Source organism: Poecilia formosa, unplaced genomic scaffold, assembly GCF_000485575.1.
Source record: "Poecilia formosa unplaced genomic scaffold, Poecilia_formosa-5.1.2 Scaffold108, whole genome shotgun sequence".
Classification (NCBI taxonomy): domain Eukaryota; kingdom Metazoa; phylum Chordata; class Actinopteri; order Cyprinodontiformes; family Poeciliidae; genus Poecilia; species Poecilia formosa.
In genome coordinates, this window is record NW_006800047.1 from 320247 (window position 1) to 338732 (window position 18486).

The following is an 18486-nucleotide window of genomic DNA, read 5'->3' on the forward strand; positions in this document are numbered from 1 at the left end:
TGACAGAAAGCAAAAGTTATTGCTGGAAAAGAGAGAGGGGAGAGGCCTGATGAAAGCGGGATGGAGCCCCGGCTCGGGTTGTGTGTGTGTGTGTGTGTGTGAGAGCGGACAGGGATGGGGAGGGCTGGCTGAGCCGGACCGCTGCTCAGGAGCCGGTGTCACGCAATGTTTGACAAACACAGCTGCCCTCTCCGCTCATGCAGCTGCCCTTCGGCTGTTTGCTGCACTGACTAAATCCTCCTGATTTGTGTGTCTCGCTCTGTGTGTGTTTATAGGGATGTGTATTGATCTGGCATAACGCTATGACTATCTGCCTGTGTGTTGGTTCCCCAGACATGTTAAGGCGTGGACTCCATTAGCACCAAGAGTGTGGCACCAGTATTGGAGCATCATACCTTTTACGTTCTGCGTGTTGTGAGGTGCGACCTCCAGGCGTTGCACTTCTTTACTCACTCACCCCAAAGATCGTAGACTGTCTTAGGGTCTGGGAAAACATGAGGCCATCATTCTTATGCTCCTCAAACAATTCCTCAACCACTTTTCCTTTGTGGTGGAAGTCATTATGGTGCTGGAAGAGCCCATAGCCGTCAGATTATACCATGCCTGGTCTGCAACAGTGCTGTATGTGGAGCGTGGTGACATTAACGTGAATCACAGGACCAAAGGTTTTCCAGCATCGTACCGTCCAAAGTATCTCACTACCTTTGCCACTTGCCTTTTTCCGCCATTACAGTTCTGGTGCCGCACCTGGATACCCACATAATTTATCCACCCTGACCACCTTCTTCCACCTACATGTTCCCGTTCTGATGCTAACACACCCTTTGTTGGACTGTAGCTCTATGACTTTGGCTACGTTCACAAAGTGGCTAAATGCGATCCAAATCCACTTTTTATTGCCCATTTGGGATCCATATGAAACTTTTTTCACCGCAGTCTGAACGGCCTGATTCCAATCTTTTCAGTGCCCCACAAAAAAAACCTGATCTCTGCCACTTCCACATATGGTACTACTTCCGATATGCATCCGATAGTTTCCAAAGTGTCTGCAGAATGAACGGTCATGTCGCGTTTTATCCGGTATTTATGTCGCTGATGTGAGGCATGCATCATAATTCTGCCAAACCCAAATGTGGTGAATCTGAATGTAAACAACGGTTGAAAATTATGATTATAATTTATGATTATAAAATTACGAAAGACGTCTGTATCACTGAAGCGCATCACATCACAGTCCCACCACTCCTCGCTCTGACTGCACATCCAGACAGACTTCCCTACAGAAGATGTAGTCAGTGCTGCACTGAAGGCCGTTGCTATTAGTTGTATTTTCTTTTTATTAGCTTCCTTCTTTTGACATTACTGTCGGCTCTGAATAACTTTAAAAAGAATCCACAGAGAGCAGCTATGGATTCAGTAAACCGTCCACTGCTTTGTGACACCAACGCACGCATGTCGCTTTGACGTCATAAACTGTTACACAGAAGTTTAATGCTCCTTAAACACTTGTACACCTGAGATGCACTGTGTACTCTGACACAGTTCTATCACTACTGAACCTTCTTTGGATGCAAGCAAACCTGTACGGTCCAATCAATTACCTCACATCCTTATTTGGACCACAATTTATAAATACCTACCACAGTAGACCACACAAGAGCTTCTGTTTCTGTTCAGCCGTCACATTCAACCCTTTTCAAATTCACATTTAGCCCAGTTCAGACCACTTGTTTTTTTCTGATCAACGTGTGTTTTGCATGTCTCCCAATCAACTGAAAGACTAAAATGACAGGAGGTTTAAATCTGCCAATCAGTATCAAACCCTGATTCATCTTGGCAGTTTATGATAAACCCATAACCTTCGTGAACGTCACTGCAGAACGAGCGTGACGTGCCAATGTTGTACAAAGTAAACTGCGTCGGTATTAGCAGAGCAGAGCCACCAGATGATCTTTCATCTTCCACTTGATCTCGGAAATATATATCGACTGGCAAAATCTGAAGCGGAAAATAACAGGATGAGGAAAACGTACAGGTTTGTTTTCTGACTGAAACACTAAATTCATTTAAGCACCAAAAGGTTCGTGACGCTTAGCTTAGTCGGATTTCTGAAAAACCCTCTGATTGGATGAACGCTGTGTGCTTTAAGCCACGCCCCTTTTGTTCTGCTAACCTGCTAAATGAGCTTTTGAAAGCTAACAGTCTGGGAGCATCGTTTTCAAATGGCGCAACTAGACAAAGCAATCCATAATAGGTTTTTTGTGGGGGGTTATGTTGGATCTTAAAGAGGCTACTGATCGCCAATAAAAAGTGTTTCATTCTTTATAATGCAATGTTAAAGATTTTCTGAGATGAAAAGACTTAGTTTCTCTAAAGCTAGGCGCACGTTGGTGAAACCCTCTCGTCCTTCCCTCTGTCTGACCGAAACCTTTCCCCGCAGACCGACGTGATGCACCAAAACGTCTTCGACTACATCCACATAGACGACCGCCAGGAGTTCAGACGCCAGCTCCACTGGGCCATGTGTCCACCACAACATCAGGCGATGTCTGGGCAGCCAGATGGCCAGTTAGCAGCGGGAACAAGTGCGTACTGCTCACAAGTTTGTTTTTTTCCCCCCCACATAAATTGCTTCTCATATTCACATTCTCTCACCATCGTATTACAGGTGAAGACTTTGTCGTGAGCAGCATGTTCAACTCTCCGGAAGCAGGGGAAATTCCCCCAGAGCTCTCCTGCTTTCTCAACAGATGTTTCATAGCCAGAGTCCGCTGTCTCCTGGACAGCACGTCTGGGTTTTTGGTGAGTGCTCCGAACCGGCCAAAGCAAACTCCTAGAAGACACAAGCTAATCTAAAATTGAAATTATTGCCTTCGTGCAACCAATTTTATTGCACAATTTCACCTTTTACGGTTATTTCTCTAGCATTAATCGGGTTTAGTTCACACTTTGCACCACTGCTTGTGACGGTTTTGAGACCCGCAGAGGGAAATAATCACGGTCAAGAGTTGGGGAATAAAAAGAGTGTAAGTTTCTGCTGGAGTTAGCAAAATGACATCTACAATGTCTTGTTTGGCTCCCATGTTCTGCAAACCAGAAGCTCCACATGATCGCCTTCTGCCTCCTACCTTACTGCCAATTACCTAGTAAACGTTGATAACATAGTCCCTACTGAAAAATGTTACAAATATGACACAAATTGTAATATAATAACCCTTTTCAGTTGTGTTGCAAAACAAAATTAAAGTGACAAATATTTGTTGCTAACAAGCTAAATCAAGATGGTGAATCAGCTAATCGGCCTATTTTAGCCTACATGCTAAATGCGTTAGCATCTTCAGGGCAAATTGGCTAAATTTCCAGAGCTGTGAATGCAGAGGTCGACTCTTTCACTGTGTAATTTGGAAAACAACGCAGTAGAATGATCTGCTTTGTCATTTTGAATGTTGACGTGGTTTAGCATAGGCTGATAAAAGATAAAGTGAACTGTGCCCACTCTTGTAGCCTGCAGCAGCTCTCATCAAGATTAGAGCATAAAAAGGGTTGCTGAGTCATATGACGCAAGATTGAATTTAGATTGTGCCACATGGTGTACCAAAAATAAAAATATTATCAAGAGCTAACATTGAACAGCAAATGAAATTCGCATGAATACGTGAACATATATTTAATTTGTTTCTGTTTCATTTCAGACGATGCAGTTCCAGGGTCGGTTAAAGTTCCTCCACGGGCAGAAAAAGAAGTCGCCCTCTGGGACGCTGGTTCCCGCCCAGCTGGGTCTGTTCTGCATCGCCGTGCCCCTCTTACTGCCCTCCATCAGCGAGATGAAAGTGAAAAATATTTTAATGCGGGGAAAGAACAAAGGTGGGGGGATTATCTCTCCGATGGAGCATGGGTAAGAGAAGATGACACTACAGGACTTACATTCACTTTGAATGATTAGAAGAATCGGAAACTTTAAACGGTTGGAAAGCAAATGTGCCTGGCACTGATTGAAATTGCTGTCAAAGTGTTTAAGCAGCGGCAAATTCAGGTACAAATTGAACTAAAATTACAGCTGCAAGTCGTTTATTTGAAGTATGCATTTGTACAACTAGAAAGGAAAAATATGCGTACTTGCAAAATACAAAGAGCACAAACTTCACAAAAAGCAGAAATTAGCTTTAATTTTAAGCCTAAAACACATGAATGTGGGTTGATTTAAGCTTTGCATCTTTCCAGCAACTTTAATCCATAGCTCTTAAAAAAAGTATCCCCACATCATGACAATGCCACCACCATGCTCCACAGAGAAGATGGTGTGTTTGATGGCCAGAAGTCTCCATTTTGTTCTTTCATCAGACTAAAGAACTTGTTTATCATGGAGTCTCCCACGCTGCTTTTGGCAAACTCTAGTTGAAAACTATGGTTTTCTTCACCAGAGTGCTTACTTTATTTGGTGAAGTCAAATAGGTACCACTTTAGTGATTCATGACTTAACAAAGGCATAAAAAAACAGTATATGGCTTAGATTAGTCTCTTCCAGTGTAAGGTCTCGAACCAAACTCCCTCCTGGGAGGCACCATAAATTACAGAGGGTGCCAAAATTAGATCTGTTTTTATAAGTACATCACAAAAACAGCAACATATTTGCAGAATTTTACATTTCTGGTTGAATGTAAAACACATGAAACGCTGCTCTGAACCACAAACATTTCACACAAGTGTTTGTGATTTATGGGTGGGGGAAAGGAAATTAAAAAAAAGAAAGAAAAGAAAAAAGAAACTCAAACGGCACATCAACAAACATGTGGGAGCGGCTTCGTAATGTGGCACTGTCCATGTGTCTTCATGGACCACTTGCTGAAAAAAATGAAATCCTATTTTAAGATCCTTGACAAAGTGTTTGGCACTGTTGGATAGACATGCATCTGTTTGAGATTATCATGTTATTATAAGTTCAAATGAAGTTAAACCACTGCCGCTTTATAGTATTAAAACAAATCATCTAATTTAATTTATTAAAAACAGAAAGCAACAAATGTTTTTTATGTGATATAGACCACTGCTTATTACAGTTGGAATATTATCCACATTCATTTATTGTTTTGATTCTGAGACAAAAACTAGAGGAAAAAAGAAGTGAAACACTCAATAAATTTAGGAAAACAGTGCAGAAATATTACATCTTTTTTAGTCGCTCTGTCGGACTATCTGATATTAGCTAATAGCTATTAGCAGTTTCATTGGTTAGGCTATCTGCTTCAGCAGTCGCCTGCTAATGTCGAAAAAACACAATTTCGAAATACATAAGAAACGCTATTGAAATCACACGTGAAGTTTTGTTCATGCAATAATTCATTAAAAAACAACCCGCACTATCCTCCTACCATTTCCTGTCGCCTTCTTTGTCATTTCCACCAGTAGCAACATCCAAAAAAACACCTCATCCTGGCCCCAAAAACGTTTTACCAAAAAAAAATTTTTTTTTTTTTTAATTGCTACATTTCCTTAAACTAATTAATTTTTACACAGATATCGACAGACTGGCGACCTGTGCTAGAAACATAACGCTCCCACTGTGTTTGTTTGCTGTGCACTGCCAACAAACCTAGAGATCTTCGAGTTGTGCGTGTAAACGCTGTTGTTACTTCCTCAGATGGGACACATCCCAGAAAACATGAGTCACATATGGAATTATTCTCATGACCACCACAGTGAATCAAGCCGAGTTATTTATTTTTTGACTCATCTTTAAGTAAAAAGGAAGAAAATAGGGCAATCCCAACATAGTCACACGAATAGAGCGGCACTATTTCTGAAGCAACACTTGCCAAACAATCTGTCGACTCCACTGAGTTATTTGAAATTGAGGTTTTTGAAAGTGAGCTCTGGCTGTTGCTCATTAAAAGGATTGTCAAGCTGTGTGCATACTATGTGCTTTGTTCTTTTAATAGCCAATAATGGAACAACAAAACGTATCTCACAAAAACCTTCAATCACGTCCACAGATATGTTTTGTGTTGCTTTTTAAGGTTTATTCAGCCCAGAAAACTCAATTGAAAACGTTTTAGCCCATTTGTCCAACAAAGATGATACATTTCATCAAACTCAACCAGCTGTTAACCACATTTTTGACATCAATGGGCATTTTTATTAACGTGTTTTGTTCCATCTTTACAATGCTAAAGACAGATGGTAACACAATTGTGCTCTTGGGATAAAGTAGTAAAACATCTTTATTGTTAGACGAAAATATCTGTACATTTATAAAACACTTCACTTCCTTCAAAACTCTTGCAGGTAAGAAGAAACTCAAAGCAGATAAAAGTCATCATAGAACAATCTCAAAATGTACAACACCCTTCATTCCCTCACATGTCACGAGTGAAAGCAAGTTTTTTTCCACAAGGTTTTCACCCAAACACATCATTTTTAATCTACCAGAAAAATCTCCGCCCTGCAGCTTGGTGAACATCATTTCCTTTAAAATTCAAAAGCCTTCTTGGATCAACAAAACTAATAATGTTACAATTCTCGCCCTGAATTGCTCCTCAGGTTCCTCCCTGTCATGTATGAAATGTGCTGAGTCATTTTAGCATGATGAAAAAGCTCTTTCCTCTTCCTCTGACTGTGCACTACAGTGAAAGATGAAACTGGGGTCACCAGTAATTGTGATTTTTTTTTCTGTAATATGCTGCTGAGAGCATATCTGTACTGTGTCACCCATTGCTACATCAGCTTGCTAATCAGATGTTGTTCATAAGTCCCTCAAGAAAGAAAGGACAAAACTTCATACTGAATTCACATGTTGGCTGGTATCCGGGAAGAAGAACTTGTGAATAAATGCTGCCCCTGTTTTTTCCTCCGTAGTGAGCGTGGGGAACACCTTCGGAGACATTCCACTGGTGGAGGAATGGGTGACATGACAGACCCTCTTCTCTTCACTTGTCCCCATCCGGGCGCTACACAGCGAAGCCACCACACGCTCTGGTCCCCTCTTTGCAAAGACAACCTCAAGTGTGGCTCCGACGGCTTCTATGGTCAGGAGGAACCCCTCAACTTCTGCAAGTCCTCCGTGACGGACCACAAAGGCGCGGCCGCGGGCCTAGGCGGAGGGTGGCCCATGCGGCAGCGGATGGGGCCCATCAGAGCCGCCCAGGGAGTCGGCTACGTCCCATCCAACCGCCTGAACAGGACTGGCCAGTACGGGAAGCCCTACCGCCTCTCGCCGAGCTGCCACGGTGGCAGGGGCGCAGACGTGTACGTGTCAAAGCTGTATGGGTCGTCGGACGCGGACGCCTACTGCGTAGACCTGGTGAAGAGCGAGAACGACTTCGGGGAGTGCTACGAAGGTCACATGATGTCCGAGATGCCGCCCATCAAGATAGAGCACGACTCCGACTCGGAGAACGGATGCGAGACGTACGGTCAAACCTGGGCCTGCCGCAACCAGGCCACCATCGACCGTCACTACGGGAACGGGGCGTACAACCCAAGCACTGGCCTGCAGCTTAAATCGGAAACGGACTACTACGACCCGCAGTACTCCCCGTGCCAACGAGGGAAAGCAGGAATCAGCCCCACGTACAACAATGGCGCCTACCCCGGCTACGCGGTCAACAGCGCCGCTCGTCTGCTGAAGTGCGACAAAGACTTGGTCAGTAACGGCGACTCCAACCAGTTCAGTCCTCAGAGACTCTCTCACTCGGACTCTCTATGCAGCAACCAGCCGGTCAACCTCATGGAGCCAAACGTCTACCCTCAGAAGGCGTACATGCACCTGGACTACAGCAAGCACGGCGCCTACGAGTTCAAAGGTCACGGCTTGATCCACTCGATCAAACGGGAACCGATGGACTCCCCGCCCTGGTCTGAGAACGGCCACGACATGAACCAGTCCATGATGGGCGGCTCGAGGAACGTTATGCCATGTGTGATGAGCACGGGCCACCACAAGTCCAGTCCCTACATTTACATGCAGTGAGAGGACGGCGGCCGCACGTGAACACATCAGCAGATATCTACCCGCACACAATCCCCCTTCACACGCACAATTACACACAGACACAAACAAATCAGTACGTATTAACTTGTTTTCCCCTTTAGCGTTTCACGTACACGTGTGCTAGCATTACAAAGGAAGGGTTACCACGACTACCACGATGTCAGACATTTTTCTCAAGTTTAATGAAGAGGTCTCAGGTTCAAAAATCTGTTTTGACAATCAACTATTTGACTTTCAGAAGATGTTACTTAAAAAAAAAAAAAGGTACAGGTTTTGGTTTTTTAGCACTTTTGAATTTAGTGAGAGTGAGCAAAATGTCCAAGAAAAAAAATTTCTTTAGTTTTTGTATTGTTACACCTGGATTTTGCAAGGAACTGTTTTATTTTTCTAAACTTTGTACACAGGAGAAAACTTACATCCGCTGACAGTTTCGTTTAAACTGATGTTTAGGATAATGCACTTTGAAGTAATTTTTGAATATTATTTTGATGTGTCCAAAAACGTGCGTGCCGTGTAAAACCCCATTCATGTAATGTGATCACTTTCAAGGAATTTAAATCAAACTTTAGATGGAACAAAAGAAAAAAAACTCGAAAGGCTTTTCTTATGCAATAGAACGCCAGATATATTAAGATTTGGCTTTTCACTGAGACAATCTCACCAATTTGTGCCCTCATGTTTCTCTTTGTACTTGACATTTTCGATCATTGTGTATAAATTATGACATATCCGTTTATTTAAGATATTGTTTTGCAGCAGCAGATGTGTATTAAAAGTACTAATAACCCTAGTGGATTTAAAAATTATCAACCCCAAACTTCAAAATGATTTACTACTATGTACATAATTTTTTTTTCTGTGCGGCAACTCTGGAAGAGCTACCATAGAATCGTCGCTCAGGTGCGAGAAGTCATGCGCGACATAAATGATAAAACCTTGTGGTTGCAACATGACAAAATGCTAAAAAGTCAGCCAGGCATAAATACCTGCAAGGCGCTATGTGATCAGAAATCAAGCATTACAATTGCAGAAACTTGAAAATTCTTATCTATAGTAATAAAACAAAAATAAACAAGTGTCATCGTTCAAGATAACGCACTCAAATCATGTGAAATTGAATCATCTTTGCTTGTCTTTTATTGCTTATGTAATGAACTTCAATTCATCTCATTTAAAATCCACCAAACGACAAACGTTTTGTGTTGGACTAGATTTTTTTTTACATTTAAAAAAAAAAAAACATTATATCCCAATGCTTTAGCATAAAGTTTATTAAAAATAGCACTACAGACTACTTTATTTTGAGATGATTTTACAAACTACACCAGCAGAGCACAGTCCATGTGCAGGTAATCACCAAAACATGTTCAACTAATAGTAAGGCCAAAGAACGTTTTGCATCTTATTCAACAGCACTTGTTGGGTTGAACCCAGCAAGTAGAGGAACTCAGAGCCTCATCCACGTCTCTGTGGTGTGTTTTCATCAGCAGGCCACGGTTTGATGCGTCGCCCTGCGTTTGCTGCACGGCTCTGAGCTCATTTTGGAAGAAATGAAGGGAGTGAAATCAGTCTCTCTGTGCCTAAAGCACAAATACGATGCGAGCACATCGGGATGTTTTCTGACTGAAGCAGTCAGTCAAGACAAACGTGACGGATTTCCCACGCCTAATTTATCGAGCACATTAAAAGTGTATCTAGATGATTATATGTTTTATTTTTGTTTCACCAGCTCACATCTCACTGCAGATCTGACACATTGTCATTGGGAGAAATGTTAGCTTTCCTTGTCGTCTACTCTGTCCAAATGCATCTGGCTTTTGTGTTCACGTCAGTATTTTTTTTATTATTTTTTTTTGTTATTGTTGCACAAAGTCATTCAAGACTAATCCAATCTGAGTCTCAGTTCTGTGAAGCTACCGTCGTAGCTTCTGAATTGCACTACTGGGAAATAGTTCAGTTGAAGTTCAGCCTACCCAGACACGTGTTTGAGTCGTCACGCACAACTGCACACAGTGTCACTGTCGTGGATTTGTCCTTTTTCTTTTTTGTGTGCATGTGTGCGCGTGCTCATGTCAATAAATGTTTCATGATTTGTATTTATTTGTAAATGGTAAGTGTATAATTTAAAAAACAAAAAGTCTAAATTTGAAGGCTCTCCCCGTTTTGCTAACGTAAAGAAACAAAATGGTTTTTCTTGATATCTTTTTGATAATTGTCAAAAAAAAGAGGCTTATCTCATGGAGGAGGTAGCTGCAAGGTAGCGAACATGGAATATATATATATATATATATATATATATATGCAGTGTCTTCCAATGTTTTTATGTTTTTGCAAATGGGACTTAAATATTAAAGATTTTCTTTACATACAAAGAGTCTGGATGTTGAATTTTTGTCTGAAAATCACTTGAGGCATGACTGCCATAAAGGCAGCAAAAAGTTATCAAAACCAGTGAACAGATGTTTTTAAAAGGTGGTATTATTTATTTCCCAGACACACATTGCTATTTTATAGCACAATCAATCAACTGTTACCTTCAGTAGCTAGAAAAATGTTCACAAAGAAATTTGACTTCACAGTTTGATGCCTTGAAATTGCCCTCTGTCTCTTTAAGAAGCACCCGCTCTTTCCGACATTCCACCTTCAGGAAGTCATCACACATTTAACACCATTTTTACCAGGGTGTCACTGATTTTATATCTCAGCCAATGCGCAGTTCCACCAGGTGTTTGCTAATTGCTGCTGGCTAGTCTGAAGGAGCTGAGTGGGGAAGCCACGCTTTGTGCGACGGAAGCTCAGCCATGGACTGAAGCTCCAAAGAGGATCTTCGTGGAAATGGGCGGAGCTTTGTGAGAGCCTAGCGTTTGGGCACTCCTGAGTGGTTGCCATGGAGATTCAAGAATTTCAGACATTAAACAGAAAGAATCAAACCAACACTCCAGAATAACATTATAGTATGAACCATAGCTCTAAAATGTCAATTTTACATAATACCCATATTGAGGCAGAATGCAGGCAGGGAGAATCAGGCAGCTGCTATGAAGTGGAGGAGACTAGCAGGCTCAGGGAAGGTGAATGATGAACAGAGAGCTGAACTGGGAGCCAGAGGAAGTAACATTAATCAAAGTGAACAACATCCAAAAGCACAAAGGGCAAAATAAATGAACTGACCTGAGGATCATAACACTGACATATTTCCATAGATTTTTCTGGAGCTTAGATCAGGCCATTTTTCTGGCCAATCAAATACAGTGATAAAAAGGTCAATAAACTGGGTACTGGTAGTTGTGTGTGTGTGTGTGTGTGTGTGTGTGTGTGTGTGTGTGTGTGTGTGTGTGTGTGCGCACACCAAAGAGTGCCAAGTCCTGCAAATGAAATCAGCTTCTCCATAAAGTTTGTCAAAATAAGGAAGCACTGGAAGAACTTTATCTGACTTTGGACTTGATAAAAACCAGAGGGTCATTACCCTCTGGTTAATGAAGCATGACGTCAACGACCCAATCATGACATGACGCTACACTGTAAACTTCACACGTCTGATCCCGGCATACACACCATATTCAAGATGAGGAGTGCAGCAAAAGTGACATAAATACTTCAAACGCACACGAGGATTTGTTGCTTCACAAAAAATGTCCACATGTTTTGATTTGTCATATGGTTTTATTTTCAAAATGTTAATATACATGGCGAGATAAGGAGAAGTGTGGCAGCCACATTCAAATCATTGGTCAGTAGACTTAATTGTGATACTTTTAAGCTAATTTTGTGATTTTTGGAAACAAGAAACTGACTCATAGTTTTCCTAAAAAGCATCACTAAAATCTTGTCTCTTCAAACAAATATGCAATGTTTCATCTAATGACTTGAATCTACGGTCACACCTTCAATTTGTTTGTACAGTCGGACTTTTTTTTTAAGTCTTTTGTAGCATTAATAAAAACATATTTTATATAATTTTTTACAGCAAACATAATGGGCGAATAAATAGTTTTGAGCAGCATATTAAATCGGTCGGTCTGACAGTCTGCTGCTCGTCCTTCCAGAGCTCCAACAATAACCACATTTTATTGTTCGCTAAGCATCTTTGTCTCCTTAATGGCCTCTGAATTTTTCAAACATTTTACCAAGTGTAGTTTCCTCCTCTGGGTTATCTTTAATCTTTTAATAATACATAAACACCAGCGAGGATACGTAGTGCCGCTGGCCGCATTCGTTCTATGATTAATGTGCTGCGAAGCCGGCCTGACAGTCCCCACCGCACATCGTTCTCCGCTGCCTGGGACGGGGCGGAGGGCCCGGGGTCCCGCTGGTATCCCCCCAGAAAGAGAGAGAACGGAGAGCGAGCCAGGGGACATGAAACCTAAAAGCCGCGGTTAGCTCCTGATCTCCGGGATTCCCGGGAGAGCAGGATTACTCCTCCTGCCAGGCGGAGAGAGCTAACGTACACCCGACACGCTCGGTTTGGAGCCGTCCCCTGAACGCCAACATCGCACACTGAAATAATAACAGACCCGTGAGCCTTCCTCTTGAGCCTTAATGCTCAGTTTAACTTTTGGTAATAGTCGTACAAATCTCCATAATTTCTGACGTGTGTAGAGGATTCTGAGCCTGCAGAGAGAGAGAGTTTGGTTTAAGGATTAGTTGGCTGCACATATCATGTTGAAACTCTGAAACATGGACGGTGTAATGAAGACATGAATAATTCAAGACATTTTCATTTCCTCTCAGTCTCCATTTCTATTTGAAGAGTTTGACTTCTTCACAGTTTTGAGAAACATTCGTCAAATAATGGCAAGGTCTCGGGAGTTTTGAGGAATTCGCATCGTAGGGTGATACAAACGACGTCTGCAGACAAAGTCCAGCCATAAAACTCCCTCACAACTATTACACCATCAACCGTTAGCAGCATTAAAAGAGATTGGGAATGACCACAACTCGGTTACTGAGTGGTAAACCACATCTCAAGCAGAAGCTGTGGCACAGAAATTTCCCCAACTTTCTCCAGTTGAAAGCTACCGACCTCTAAACTTCATGTGTGTCCTTCAAACTGGGTTAAGGACAGTGCATGGGAAGCTACACGGAACGGCCGAGTGACAGAATCTGAAGCTTGTATCGTCAAGAGCGACGCAAAATATCAGAAGCAGTTTGCTAAAGTACACCGCGTGGCGCTGATTCATCCCTTTTCCAACAATCCCGTGGGCTTGTTTGGGTTTGGCAGTTGCCGGGAGAACGACTGTTACCTGGTGGCACCTAGTGGGATTATTTTGCGGGGCGGGTATTCATTAGCTGGGCTCGGCCCCACTGTTCCAGTAAAAAGGAGCTGTGAGCGCCACAGCATGCCAAGTTATCTCAGAGGATTTCATGCCAACCGACTTTGTGGGAACAGTGTAAGGATGGCCCCTTCCTGTTCCAACTTGACTGCAAACCAAAGCACAAAGCAAGGCCAGCTTGGTGGGGCATAACTCCGCTGAACTCCTATGGAGTGAGAACAGAAAGCCGGTTTGGAAAGGTGGATGGGTAAATACTTTTGGCCAATGTGGTGTAGTTATTTTTAACCCCCTAAAGCTGAAATACCATTTGTGAGAAGCTTGTTTTAGCCATACACCGACCTCTGATGTTAGACTAAGGAAACTTTGCTCCAGTCCTGTTTGTCTTTCCTGAACCGCATGTTTCAAGTCATCTCACGACAAATCAATAAGATCAAGATTTGGCCTTAAAACTGGACCCACAAGTTCATATGTCTTAGCTATAGCCAGTTTTCACACTTGAATGTTTTGGGCATCCCAAATCCACGACTCTTCCACATCTACGCTTCACATTTGGTACCAGGTTCATTTTCCAGAATGCTTTATATTTTATACGTCCCCCGTCACGGTTTCCAAATGATCCTGGGTTTGTCTACTTCCCTCCCTGGCAAACTCCAATCCGGCCTCTGTGTTTTTCTTAGAGAGCAAAAGTTTCCTCTTTGCAAAACTCCAATGAAAGCTGAACTTGGCCAACCCTTTTCTGATTGTACAGCAAGAAAAAAAATTGGGGAAAAATAAATAAATGGGGAAGGTCTTTTCATAAATTAGATGAAAAGAGCTGGACGGTGTCCACCTTTTTAAAAAGCATGAAAGGGGAAATGTTAAGAATACAGACATAGAAGAGTTTGGTTGATGTCTAGATCCAGTTGAAAAGCATTTAGAGTTAATCACATGGGGGCGAACAAGCCTGGCTTTCTGCTGAAATTCATAGAGCAACTTTCTGAGATCAAAGATTAAGAACTAGAAAAACAGAAATTGTCAAAATACATGAAGCAACTGCCCCTACATTCATCTATGCGATGGACGATTGTTAAATTTTCATTAAGTTTGAAAACTTTCACACATTCTGCTTCCGAAATGCTTCCAGCACCTATGGAGAGCTGAAAGCTGAGAACAGCACCCGGCTAAATTTTCCACGCTCCCTTTTCTGTCAGAGTCCCCCATTTTAATTACAATAAAATGGGTCAATATAGACTACTTTGGCCACGTTAGCAGTGGAGATGCAGTCACGAAAACGCCGCAAACGCAGTCGACGAAATCGGAAACGTGACGACAAAAACACAATCCGGCAGGATCACGAGTCGCAGAATTCCAATATAAACCTGGGAGAGAAGCAGAAGGAAAAGGCCGGAAAACGGTCAACACTGTTCTCTCCTCATTACATTACTAAGTAACGTTCTGCACCGCTCCCTTCGACTGTAAGAGATGGAGCAAATGAATTATTCAAAGACTCTGTCTGCATGTACCGTCTCTCAGGAGAAAAAATAAGGATAATTTTAGAAAAAAACGATTGTGTGACGATTTCGTCAAAACGGATCTGAGCTGGAAAAAAAAAAAGTGGATTTTGATTCTTCTCAGATTGCTTTATTTTGCTTTTTCACATGAGTTCTAACGAGATATTTAACTCCACATAGTGTATTGGAAAATAATGAAGAGATCATATTTAAGCAAAGTTATTGTGACTGTAGAGGAATCAGTGTGGTGTGCAAAAACATGAATACATGAATATTGCAAACGTCATAGGTCCCTTTCACTTCGATGTACGTTTCTCACCCACTCATCTAAAAATGTTGCAGTATTTATAAGTCAACAAAAAAGAAAATATGACCAGCTGGAGATATGACTCAGAAAATAATATAAAATAAGATTAAGACAAAGGTGAAGCCAGATCTTTAGTTCCTGTTTCCGCTTTAGCAGTAGTGAAGATGCCCAGCAGGAAGTTAGAAAAGCAGCTGTTTAAAATGAGCTGCTGCCTCAAATGTTCTCCTAATTTCTCACAGGGAGTGTCCACCGCAGTGCATTCTGGGATTGCACTGAATCAGTGCACTGGGTCAGGTCACAGTGGAATCAGTAGAAGAGTGAGACGCAAAGACAGAAACTAAACAGAGGTTTGCTTCTGGGTTTTTTTTTCCAACTTGTGAAATTTGTGTTTGTACACAAACAAATATACGCATAGCGCTGTTTTTTTTCTTTTTTTTTTGATGAAGTATTTGCCGTGAGGCGCCGTCGTCCTATTTGTTCTCTGACATTAACATAAAACCATGAAGACATAAAGGCGAGCTTACAGTGACTCTACATCTCCTTCAAAGCCGTCACTTTAGCACAAGAAGCTGAGAGTTTAGGGAAGCCCAAAGAACTAAAATACAGAATACCACAGAAGAAGAAACGAGGCAGGGAACTCAAAGCCATGGATGTTTTCGCAATATTTACAGTGAAATATGGGAACTATCTTGGTAACAGAACATATTTTTTGTAGTTCTATAACAAAATATGACTGTAACCTAGTTACACACACGCAGAAAACAAAAACAAGCTCACAATTTGTTCCTGTTATGTTTCATCCCTGGTTACACCGCACAGGTTTATACTCATTAGATCTGGGAAGGAAAAAAAAAAAATGGTTTCAGAACGGCCGCAGCGCCTAAGTAGGCCAAAGCTCAACAAACGGCAAATATTCTGTGGTGAAATCTTATTTCCTGCTCCTCACACTGAAGCAGCTAACAGAGTACGCTTCAACATGCTGGTGATAAACTCTGAAGATGAACAAAAAAAAGAGCAAATTTTGACATTTCTGGCATCCAGCTGACAATGTCCTTCAGATCTGACTCTTTACATGATGTCAAAGCCTGGATATGCTGTGGTCCATAGTTACTGTTGGCGTAGCAACCAATGGAGGCGAGTCTGCTCGACTACTCTTAGTATTGCTTTAATATTAGAGATTTGTTAATCAAAAAGATACAGGTTTCTCAAACAATACGTTACATTGTGCTAAAAAAAAGAGAGAAAAGTCTCCATATAGATTAAAAATTCACTCAAACCAATATAATCTGGTATCCATAGTGTAAATTAATTAATTCAAACTTTTAGAAGAAGACGAAGAAACACAGCTTTTAAGCTTTATCAGGTTCATTTGTTCATTTTTATTTTGACCTATCGCTACACCAGGTTTTCCTAAAACTCCTCCTTAATTTGGACCTCTGCAGCCCTCACCTTACACTGTCAGCGACGCTCTAATCACTCCTCCTTCTAATCTAATAAAGCCTGTGTTTGTTTCTCCTCACTTAGCGTATAGCTTACAGGGACTTTTGGGCTGAGCCAGGATCAGTTAGTGCCGGGATTTGACTAATTAGGATGATTGAGAGTGTTTACGTACATTTGTGCACATGTAAGTGAATATCAAGCACCCATTAGATAGATGTTAGCTTGGAAAGAGAGTTGAGTAACTCACTTAGGCAGCAGGACAAACAACCTAGTAAAAAAAAACGCCAGTCAAGTCGAGTTCACATGATCAGCAACCGGGCAGCTCACAGCGCTGCACGTCACACAGCAGTCAATTATGAAACAAGCAATAATATTACATTTCTTCAGGCAAATATACAGCAAATCAATGTTTACCAGGGGGTTTTTTAGGCTTGATTTAAAGGTTCTCAGTGTTTCGGCTGTTTTGCAGTTTTATGGATATTTGTTCCAGATTTGTGGTGCATAGAAGCCGAATGCTGCTTCTCCATGTCTGGTTCTGGTTCTGCAGACCATATCCAGAAGACCTGAGAGGTCTGGAAGATTGCTACGACGACAACAGAAGACCTTTAATGTGTTTTGGTGCTAAGCTGATCAGTGATTTATAAACTAACATAAGTATTTTTTACATTTTAAACTATCTGTTTTGATCTAAGCATCTGTTCGGTGGATGGATGGGTTCAGAGTCACTTGGTGAGCGGCGTAGCTATGGTAACTAGTCTCATGAGCTAGTTGGAACATATTAAACATGTTAAATAGGAGGGGTCCCAGCATTGAACCTTGGGGTACCCCACATGTAACTGTTGTCTGCCCTGATGATAGACAGGCCCTATTTAACAATAAAGTGAATTCTTCCACTTTTATTCAGGGGCGTCAGTGTAAAGGGTGCGGAAAACAAATGCATGCCAAACTTTTTTTTAGCTTTTTTGTTTACAATAAAATGCAAAAATTATGTTTTTCCAGAATTATGCCCTTTGTGTTGCTCTATCACACAAGAATGCAGAAATTAAATAATGTGTTCGACAAAATGAGGTTATTTTTAATGACATTGTATGAAACGTTGCGCAAAAATGTATTTATGCCAGTTATGTTCATCAAGCTCCAAGAGTTACATAGATCATTAAGCAGCATATGGAGATGTCGGTTGCGTCGGAGGTGAGTTTGTTTGTTTATGCACACATTAATGACACTCGACTGTTTGAATGGCAACAAAATATGTCATTTCTGAATTTTCTCAGGGCTGCAAAGTGGGGCAGTCAGTTTAATTGCAGAAAATAACAAGGATCCTGGATTAAATTTGGTGCCAAAGTGGAGTTCTCTCAGGGTACTCTGGCTTCCTCCCTCAGTTCAAAAACATGACTGCTAGGTGGAGGCATGGATTTCCCCACTGCTCTCATCCACATGGCATACATTTATTTATTTATTTATTTTTACAAAAACAGCAAATACTGTATAAAAAAAAAAAAAAGATGTAAAGCTGAAGAATAAACGACAGAGCAAATTTCGAATATTTAACTTCGATTGAACTGCCCAAGCGTTTGTGCATCGACAACGATACGGATGGAGACAAAGTGAGACAAACGTAGAAGTGAGAAGAGACGCTGAGAGGGGAAAGGAGCGACGGAAAGAGGACATCCAATCAGGAGGCAGCAGCGGGCGCTCTGGGCAGCTGTGGTGTGAGCCACGTCTGATGCGTCCTGACAGCTGTGGACTCTGAGGCACGAGCAGTCTGTGAGTATATGAGTCGGCCGAGATCAGTAATACGTTTACAGTGCAAAGGTTGCATGAGCATTTACATAACTCTACTCTTCGGCATAGACACCAACAACCTTCTGTATGTTTGTTGGACCAAAGGGGAAAAAAAACAAACAAAAAAAAACACTATACATACATTTGTTTTCTTTTCCCAAACCCTCTCAGCGACAAGAGGGTTAGAAACCTGACTATATGAAA

The 18486-nt window shown here is 41.6% G+C and overlaps 1 protein-coding gene across 2 annotated transcripts in view; it reads left to right on the forward strand.

Moving 5' to 3' along the window:
- The window catches only part of ahrra (aryl-hydrocarbon receptor repressor a), a 79125-nt gene extending 68921 nt beyond the window's left edge, over window positions 1–10204 (forward strand). For both annotated transcript variants that reach the window (XM_007559843.2, XM_007559844.2), the window contains 4 exons: window positions 2441–2585; window positions 2669–2802; window positions 3693–3895; window positions 6853–10204. In XM_007559843.2, coding sequence (XP_007559905.1) covers window positions 2441–2585; window positions 2669–2802; window positions 3693–3895; window positions 6853–7966 — 1596 coding nt within the window. In that variant the 3' untranslated portion in view covers window positions 7967–10204. The remainder of the gene's footprint in view (window positions 1–2440; window positions 2586–2668; window positions 2803–3692; window positions 3896–6852) is intronic.
- Window positions 10205–18486: the final 8282 nt, after the last annotated feature.